The following is a 9,206-nucleotide window of genomic DNA, read 5'->3' on the forward strand; positions in this document are numbered from 1 at the left end:
TGATGCTACAATGTAAAGATTAGAGAGAAAAAATAGAGAGACGCACAAACCCACAGCTTGCTAATCCTTCGCTTTTGAATTATTGTACAAGTGAAAATTCTTAAATATGTGTGTGTATGCACGCGCGCATGTATGTATATGTTTTTCACAATTTTTCTTAAAATTTCTAAAGTTCGAGATTTATAAATGAAACCTTAAATTTTATTAAAGGTAATCTATGATCACAACCTTGAGACTCAGCGGAGTGGGTCTCTAGCTCGTCGTAGACGGGTCAGGTTACTCATGATTTTAATTGGCCATCGATTCTTCTATGTCCCATTACCTTCTTGATTTTATTTTTCTCTACTGTGCACACAACATTTCTCTAATGCTGGTCATCAAGGACAATTCAGGAGGAAATGTTGTTGTCAAATAGGCATGTGTAGACATGGTTTTTCCTAAGCAATATTTACTTGTATGGTAGTAGTCTAGTATTTTTGTTATGCCCCAACTTTTCTCTCTTACCGAAAGAAAAAAATGCTATTGTATCGAGTTGTTTATTGGTTGATCCTTGTATCATCGCTTATGGAGAAGTTTTGCCTACAACCAATTGGGTCATTATTTCTAGAGCTGCTACCAAAGGGCTGCTTGCATCATCGTTCTTTTTAAAGGGATTGTTGAATTGAGGTACTTGCTTTCTTTGGAAGAGAAATCTACCACTCTATTATCGCTTTGAATTTCTATATTTAATCCAAGCCTGGCTATTTTTTGCATCGTTAACTTCAAAAATCAATCTTGGTTACCCCAAATCAGTGAATATATTAATTCAGCATAGGATTACTTTGCCCCAATTCTTACCCTTGTCACAATTAGACTCACAGGGGATTACAATTCTATAGAGGCCAACTGTTAGATGGGCGATGCACAATTGGAGCTCTGTTATAACTATTTGTAAATTTTTGGATAATAGCACATAGTGGGACAATTTTATAAAATTTTGCTCATCGTCCATGAGTAGAAGACCTTCTTGAATGGCTTTTTTAAGGGGGCTATACATAGCCTACTTGAATTGTTTGACATGTACCTGCATTGGACCTAGACAAGGTACTATATGACTCAGTATAGAGGTTGGTGAGCCACGTGTTCATGGTCAAACCATGGGCGGTTGCAATGTAACCAACTGTAGGATTGACTAAGACTCGATTACTTCCTTCCCTACTACATAAAAAGCCACTCGGGCAACTCCCAAGGTATCCCATTGCCTGTCAACATCTAGCATCCTTCGTCTAGATTGCCATCTAAGCTCAGCACTAGAGCGCACGGGTGGACAAAGCCACATTTGTGCCTATCTCTCTCTCTCTCTCTCTATTCGGTATCATCAAATTCTCTCTATTGCACTTTCTCTTGCTCTCTGTCTCTTTGCCATGCTACATCCTTATAAGCATTGATGACCCCACAAAGATAGTTATATTTAAAATGCAATACTTTAGACAAAAGGTAGTTGTTGGCCAACCCATCGTTCTAAACACCATGAATCCCTTTAGTAGGGAAAACAAAATGACATGTTAAAAGATTACGCAAGTGCTCAATGAATGATACCACATGGCAATGCAATGTTGAAAATTATTCATCCAATTTGCAAATGTAATTCTAGCAAAGAGGGTGTAATAACTTAATTGACCGTGCAAGGATGGTAATGTACTTGGTTTTATAAGTGTGTGTGTGTGAGAGAGAGAGAGAGAGAGAGAGAGAGAGAGACCACGAAAAAAAAGTGTGTGTGTGTGTGTGAGAGAGAGAGAGAGAGACGATGAGCTGGATGAATTGCAAATATTAATTTGTAGATCCACAAATTCCTTATTCGGCCCCGAAACTTGAAAACAAACTTATGTAGCGTCCATTTTCTATGTGTTAACGTAGAAGTTTACCTGGTGCGTTCCTCTCGTCAATTTTTGTGAGACTTGAACGATGTTAAGCTTATGGCATAGCAAGCATGCTCTCCTTTGGTTGTTTTTCTGTGTATTGTTGAGTTATTAGGTCGTTGATTCAAGGATTCCATTCTTCGAAGTTGTTCTGTGTTAGTGCTCTCAGGCAATCCATGGCTATTCCCTATCCAAAATTCTCCTCTCTATCTACACAAATAGTCCATCCCAATGATGTAAGAAGAAGACCCAGGGTCCTCTTCCTTCCCCCTATTCCTCCTCTTACACATTTCTACTGGCATTGGCCTTGATCGATACCAGAATCACTTCCCAGTTTGATGGGTGGGGGATCTTTCAGGTATGTAAGCTTGACCTTACAAGTTCTGAGTGCAAGCAATCTTTTGTAGTTGGTGGGTCTTGACTTTTGTTTACCTCCAGGCCTTTTCAAGACTTGCGCAAACGGGGATGGCTGGACGAGGCTATGCAGCAACAAGGGAGTCCTCTACCCAGAGATCGGGCTTACAACCTGCTGCAAGAGTGCACGAAATTGCAAGACCTTGAATGCGCTAGGAAATTGCAGTCCCTTCTGGCCCACAATGACCTCTATTTGGATGAAATTTTGGCTAGCAGCCTTATTCGCCTGTTCGCATCTTGTGGGAGTTTGGCCGAAGCAAAAGAGATCTTTAACAAGGTCCCGAAACCAGGTGCATATACATGGAATGCAATTATTGGCGCCTATGCCAAGCTCGGGCCTGAGATGGCCCTGCAGTTGTATAACAGAATGGTATTGTCAGGGGCGAAGAGCAACAAGTACATTTATGTTTCTGTTTTGAAAGCATGCACGATCACATCGTCCCTCTATCAGGGTAGGCTCATCCACGACCAGGTCATCAAAAGTGGACTCCAATCGGATATCTTCGTGGGAACTGCCCTGGTTGGTATGTATTCCAAAAGCGGTGAATTGGAAGAATCACGCAAAATCTTTGCCACGTTGCCACAACGAGACATAGTCTCCTGGAATGCAATGATTGCAGGACATGTACAGTGTGGGAACTTCAAGCTGGCCGTGGATTCTCTTGAGGACATGCAACATGACGGCATCAAGCCGGATGCCATCTCCTGGAATGCGATCATTGCAGGATGTATTCAGCATGGTCAAGGTCGCCTTGGCTTAGTTTACTTTGACAAGATGGAACGGGAGGGCATAAAGCCTAACAAAGTCACATTTTTGAGCATCTTGAAAGCATATGGCAGCCTAGGAGCCATAACACAGGGCAGGCTCATCCATGCCCATATCATCAAAACCGGGCTTCAATCTGATGTGTTCATAGGGAATGCCTTGCTTGACATGTATGCCAAATGTGATAGCTTGGAGGAGGCATATGACGTGTTTGAAACGTTGCCACATCGAGATGTGGTGTCCTGGAATGCAATGATTGCAGCATATGCCCAGCGTGGCAACTTTGAACTTGCTTTGCAGTGTCTTGAGGACATGCGGCTTGAAGGAATCAGGGCAAATGTAGTTTCCTTTAATGCAATGATAGCAGGATACTCCCAGTCTGGCAACTTAAAGCTTGCTTTACGATGCCTTGAGGACATGCAATTAGAGGGCATCAAGCCAGATGTGATATCCTGGAGCTCGTTGATTGCAGGATATGCCCAGCATGGTGAAGGTTTTGTTGCCCTGGATTGTTTCAAGAAAATGCAAGAGGAGGGCATAAGAGCAAATAATGTCACATTTTTAAGCGTTTTAAAAGCATGTGGCAGCATAGGAGCCATAGAATGGAGCTCGTGCATTCACAACCAAATCATCCAAAAGGGGCTTCAATCTGATATTTTTGTGGGGAATGCCCTGATTGATGTATATGCCAGATGTGGTAGGTTGGACGAGGCCCGCAGAGTCTTCGATAAAATGCCATATCGAGACGTGGTGTCCTGGAATGCAATGATTGCAGGATATGCCCAATGTGGCGATGTCAAGCTTGCTTTGCATTGTTTTGAGGACATGCAAGGAGAGGGTGTCAGGCCCGATGAGACGACGTTCACCAGTCTTCTTGCTGCATGCGGTCATGCAGGCCTGGTGGATGAAGGCCGTAAGTTCTTTAATTCTATGAGAGAAGGCTACGACATCATACCAGATACGTGCCACTATAACTGTATGATTGATCTTCTTGGCCGTGCGGGTCATTTGAAGGAGGCTTATAATTTACTCCAATCAATCCAACCAGATCTTATTGCCTGGGTCTCTTTGCTTAATTCCTGTAAAGCTTATGGTAATGTGGAGATAGGGAGATGGTGCTATGATGAACTTGTGCGATTCGAGCCCCACCATGCTGCCGGATACGTGCTCATGTCACGCATGTATACTGATGCTGGTGTCTTCAAGAAAGCAGCAGATATAGAAGACAAGAGGCAGTCTGTGAGTGCATGGAAGAAACCTGCAAAGGCATGGGTTGAGGCTGACAGCAAGGTGCATGAGTTTATTGTTGGAGACAAACACCACCCACAGACTGAGAAAATCTCTGCCTTGTTGAAGCGGTTAACTCACCGAATGAAGAAAGAAGGAAGCTCACTGAAAGTAGATGAGGAGGAGGAAGCGACCTGAACTTTTAAGAGGATTACCCTGGTATACGTAGAGCAAATGCATTAGTAGGCACACACAACCTCCAAGTTTCAACACATCAAGCTGTGGTGTCCAGAATGGGATGGTAATTCTATGAACAGTATGTGTCTTGGAATGTTCCCCGATGGATTGGCAACATTCTTTCCCCCTATTTGCACTAGTGCTAGTTTATTCAAGCTGTGGTGTCCAGGAATGGGATGGTTGCAGGATATTCTATGAACAGTATGTGTCTTGGAATGTTCCCCCATGGATTGGCAACATCCTTTCTCCCTATGTGCACGAGTGCTACTTTATTCTGGGTGGGCTGTGATGATGGTATTATACATGCAGCGCTGGACAGTGGAGCTTCAAGTTGTTCATCCAGAGCTGGTTATTGATTAGAGGATTCAATGGAAGAGATGGATATAATTTGGTACTCCTGCAGATTGCATATGGGTGAGTATGCTATTCAGTAATATGCACATTGTCATCTCTGTGATCTATTAACAGTAATGAGTTTCCTCCCAAATTTTGCTGCATGATGCGCCTTTTCAGTAGTTAATCTGCAGTGACTCATGTTACACCATCCATTGGACGTCTCTTTATTGCAGTGGTCTTGCCAAGTCTATCATCGATTCATAATGGTGGGCTGGACCTCCCCTGTTGGAGATCTCGTGATTTGGCTTTAGACACCCAGATTCATCTCCCTTCAAGATGGAGTGGACATTGCAGATCATAGTAGATCTCCCATATCATGAAAGTCAAACAAGAGCAAGATCTTCATACCCTTCATGCTTTTAGCCTTTTATCCTATGAGTGGTGATCTATGATGGGCATCGAATAGTTCAGCCAGTGTCACATTTTTGGCATCGATGCGTAGTGGAACGGGCAAAAGCTAAAAGAGGTAATCGATGCTTAAGATAAAGCCAAGGTCTGTATTCTTAAAGTTCTTGAACAATTGTTTTGAAACTTGGTAACACTAGACATCTTGTGCTGTTTTTGGCTGCTTCACAGGTGCAGGTGTATCAGGCACACTCTATGATCCCCGTATCCTTCTGTACTGGATGCTTCTGCTAGCCCAGATTTCAAAGATTGGGCCCCACAGGTGATCCAGAATCATTTTCACATTTCTTTTAAATTCCTTAAAGTGAGGGACAGGAATTCCATTCCCTCCATGACTCAACTTAGTTAATCACATGTTGTTGAATCACACATGATAACTTTTTCTCTTCCTTTCTTCTTCTCTTTGTCTTCTTCGTCGTCTTCTTTTTATTTGTTGTTGTAACTTTTAGTTGTTGTCGGGTTGGATTTAGAGCATTGGAAGTACTAGGTTTACTCCAGAGATTTCAGAATCTTTTGAAAGTCAAATTGCAGCTTATGCTTGGGTCGTGATGAGAAGTCTAGGTTTGCTTGCTTTCTAACTTGTAGCTTAGTTTTATGCCTCTTCTAAACTCCCTTCGTACCTCTCTCTCTCTCTCTCCCCCTCTCTTTTTCACACACACACACACACACACACACACACACACACACACACACTTTCTACTCCTTCCTCCCTTCTTCTTTATCCCCCCCCCCCAATTTTTTTCCCTTTCCTTAAAATTTTCCTTTCCTTTCCTCTCCTCTTATTTTCCTTAATATCTCCTTATTTCCTTAAATTTTCCCTTAATTTTTCATTTTTTCTTGTTTTTATTTTCCTTAATTTCCTTTAATAAATTTTCCTCTTTTCCTATTTTTCTCTTTAGTTCTTAAAAATTTTTCCTATCTTTTAATTTTCTTATCTTTCTTATTTTTTATCAAAATCTTTATTTAGTAGTTTACTTATCTTCCTTATCTCCTAATTTAATTATTTTTTAATTTCTAATTATTCCATTTTATTTCTATTTTACTTTTTTCCTAGTTTATACTTTTAAAATATTTTTTTCATTTTTTCTAAAATTTCCAACTTCCTACACCCCCCTTGTCCCGTCCTTCCCTCTCTCTATCTTTTTCATTTTTTTTCCATATTTCTCCTTATTTATCCCTCTGCGCCCCCCCCCCCCCCCCCCCTCTTTCCTTTTTCTCCCTACCTATTCCCCCTTAACTTCCTTAATTTCTCCCTTAATGTTTTCCTATTTGTCCCTTCTTAACCTTATCCCTCATTAAACTCTCTTCCTAACTAACCTAACTCCCCCTCCACAATTTGCGTTGCACCCTGCCTCCCTCGATTGCCACATCCCACCGCAATTTGTGTTGAAGTTTTACCGCCTCTCTCATTAAGTCACTGACCCCTTGCCTCGCCCAACTGCTAGCCTGCTCGGCTTTATCGTTGCAGCAACTTCCATTCGTTTGGTTATCCCCCCGACTACTCTCACTAGCTACCTATTAAAACCCCACTTCTACTAACGTACACCCTCAGTCTCTTTCTTAGATTCTCTTCTCAATACTCGTGCAAATCGGCTCTCTAGTGCTATCTCATTGCCGATGACTTCCAAAGCCCTCGCCACAATTTTTGCACTCCCAACTACTTGTTTTGGATGCCTACTCAGCCTCCTACCATGGCCTGTTTGAATCTCTCCTTGCAGTCTGTTGATTGCTCAACGCTTGCACCCTCGTTGTCCACGCCCATTGCCACGGCTTGTCCTTGCTCTGAGTCCCACGACTTGACACGTCAAGCCTCACCATCACGTCAATCCTCACCATCATGACAAGTTGGTTTCTCCACTGCTTGTGACTTCTCCGCTACGTGATTCGTGCCCACCCTCAAACTCCACCTGCCACATCATTTCGCTCCTCTCTTGTGCAATGGACTCAAAGGTTTGGCCTTCTTAAATCTAGTTTCGTTAAAAACCCAACCCACCTCTTCTTCATTCATACATTATCCTTTCTTCCCTTTTATTCTCACCTTCCACCATTTCTTTCTCTTTCTATGTCAGTATAATTTTGTTAATTTTTCACCTTTAAATTTCTCTTCCCCACTCGCCCTCCCCCTTCCAGCCCCAATTCTTTTTCCTTTATTTTTTCCTTTAAAACTCACCTTCTAATTTCTCTTTCTCTCTCTCTCTCTCTCTATATATATATATATATATATATATTCCTTCCTTCCCTCTTCTCTTTATATTTATCTCCCCTTTCCCTTCTCTCTCTATATATTTTCTTTTTCTTCCTTTCCTTCTTTCCCTCTCTATTTATATAAATTTCCTTTATTATTTTCTCTTATATTTTTCGCCTCCCTTTTTTATATATTCCCCTTTATGTTTTTTTTTAATAATTCTTCTCTCTCCTCCCTTTTTTCTATTTTATCTCACCCCCTTGCGATTTTGTTTTCTTTTTATCTCATTATACTTTACTTCATAACTCACCTTTAATTTTTCCCTTCTCTATATATACATATTTTCTTTCCTTCCTTCTTCTCTATATATTTATCTTCCTTCCCTGTCTCTATATATTTATTTTCTTTTTCCCTCCTTTTTCCTTCTCTATATACATATTTCCTTCTACCCTCCTTTCTTTTTCCCTCTCCTTTCTCTCTTTCCTTTAATAGAATATCCCTTTATAAATTTCCTTTATAACTTCTCTTTATAATTCCCCCTCTATGGTCACTTATATTAATCCCTTGTTTTAGCTTCCAAATCTATCTTTCATTTTCACTTTTCATTTACTTTTACTCTTTTTACCCTTTCATCCTATTCTTATAAACTCATCTTTTTACACTTGCAATTCTACATCAAGTTGTTTATGTTTGTTGTTAAGCTTCTATTTTATTGTAACCCCGATAATAAGGGAGGGGTGTTTATGACACTTATTTTCCCAACCAAAGTTAAGCTGGTTCTTGCCACGATTTCTTGTTGGATGGTGGCAAGTATGCAGACTCTCCTTTTTCATAAAAGAGACGCTTTCGAGGACTTCTACAAGTTTAGTTTTTTTTTTTTGTAAAAACATTTTGTTCTTTCTTACCAAAACTCTTATATACTTTTTATAAAATTTAGTAGGTGTTTCACTTAAACTCTTCCTTAATTCTATAAAAAACTCTTTTCCTTTGTCCTCTCTCTTTTTTCACTTCACTATGCAAAAGGAGTTTTGGTCTTATCTTCTACACACATGTCCTTTTCCCTGTAACTCTAGAAGGTTGCACATAGTACATTTAAGTCATTAAGGTCTTTTTTGACTTCTTGACTCCTTTAATTAAATTTGTTTATTTATATTTTTCATTAATTTTGTTACTAATCCTTTTGTTGTCTTTTCAAAAGTATTCCTGAGACGCTACTATTCAGTCAAAGTCTCTCAATAGTCCTCTCCTGACTCCTCCTCTCGTCTTCCAAGTAGTACTCTCATGTTTTCAGCAACCAGAGTTATTTTAATTCATTAGAACTCATGATCTCGAAGCCCTTTCAAAAAACTCGTCACTAATTAAAATGCTCTACCTTAATGATTGGATTAACTTCTTAAATTCTCGTGTAATGAAAGCGATGGCGTTCTCGCTAGACTTGAAAGAGTTGCCTCAAATTTTGCCTCTATTAATCGCAATGATACTAGTACCTTGAATGAGTATCATATCATTCCTGTCTTTGTCAACGACATCCTTTTTCTCAACGGTGCCTTTCTCCTCTCTGTCCCTATTGGTTTAGCTCCTTCCAATACTGGTATTCACAGCTTTATTAACCTTGATCTCTTATCCTCTAAAGACAAGGCTTCCTTCAAAACTCTCTCAGTTTCTCACAATTATCTAA

The 9,206-nt window shown here is 40.4% G+C and overlaps 1 protein-coding gene across 4 annotated transcripts; it reads left to right on the forward strand.

Moving 5' to 3' along the window:
• Positions 1–1,809: 1,809 nt before the first annotated feature.
• LOC147903307 (pentatricopeptide repeat-containing protein At2g13600-like) lies at positions 1,810–8,409 on the forward strand. Of its 4 annotated transcripts, XR_015540777.1 has the most exons (5): positions 1,810–2,256; positions 2,337–4,956; positions 5,112–5,404; positions 5,515–5,605; positions 8,347–8,409. XR_015540777.1 is itself a non-coding variant. In XM_087372650.1 (2 exons), the coding sequence occupies exons 1-2, from the start codon at positions 2,237–2,239 to the stop codon at positions 4,501–4,503; spliced, it is 2,187 nt and encodes a 728-aa protein (XP_087228776.1). In that variant the 5' UTR covers positions 1,810–2,236; the 3' UTR covers positions 4,504–5,024. The 4 variants fall into 4 exon arrangements, 1 of the variants encoding a protein (XP_087228776.1); XR_015540776.1 differs by lacking the exon at positions 8,347–8,409 and having other exon boundaries at positions 5,515–5,647; XR_015540778.1 differs by lacking the exons at positions 5,112–5,404; positions 5,515–5,605; positions 8,347–8,409 and adding an exon at positions 5,056–5,075.
• The last annotated feature ends 797 nt before the right edge of the window (positions 8,410–9,206 follow it).

This window comes from Dipteris shenzhenensis, chromosome 3 (genome assembly GCF_047967505.1).
Source record: "Dipteris shenzhenensis isolate YYH24624 ecotype China chromosome 3, Dip_SZ_1.0, whole genome shotgun sequence".
Lineage (NCBI taxonomy): Eukaryota > Viridiplantae > Streptophyta > Polypodiopsida > Gleicheniales > Dipteridaceae > Dipteris > Dipteris shenzhenensis.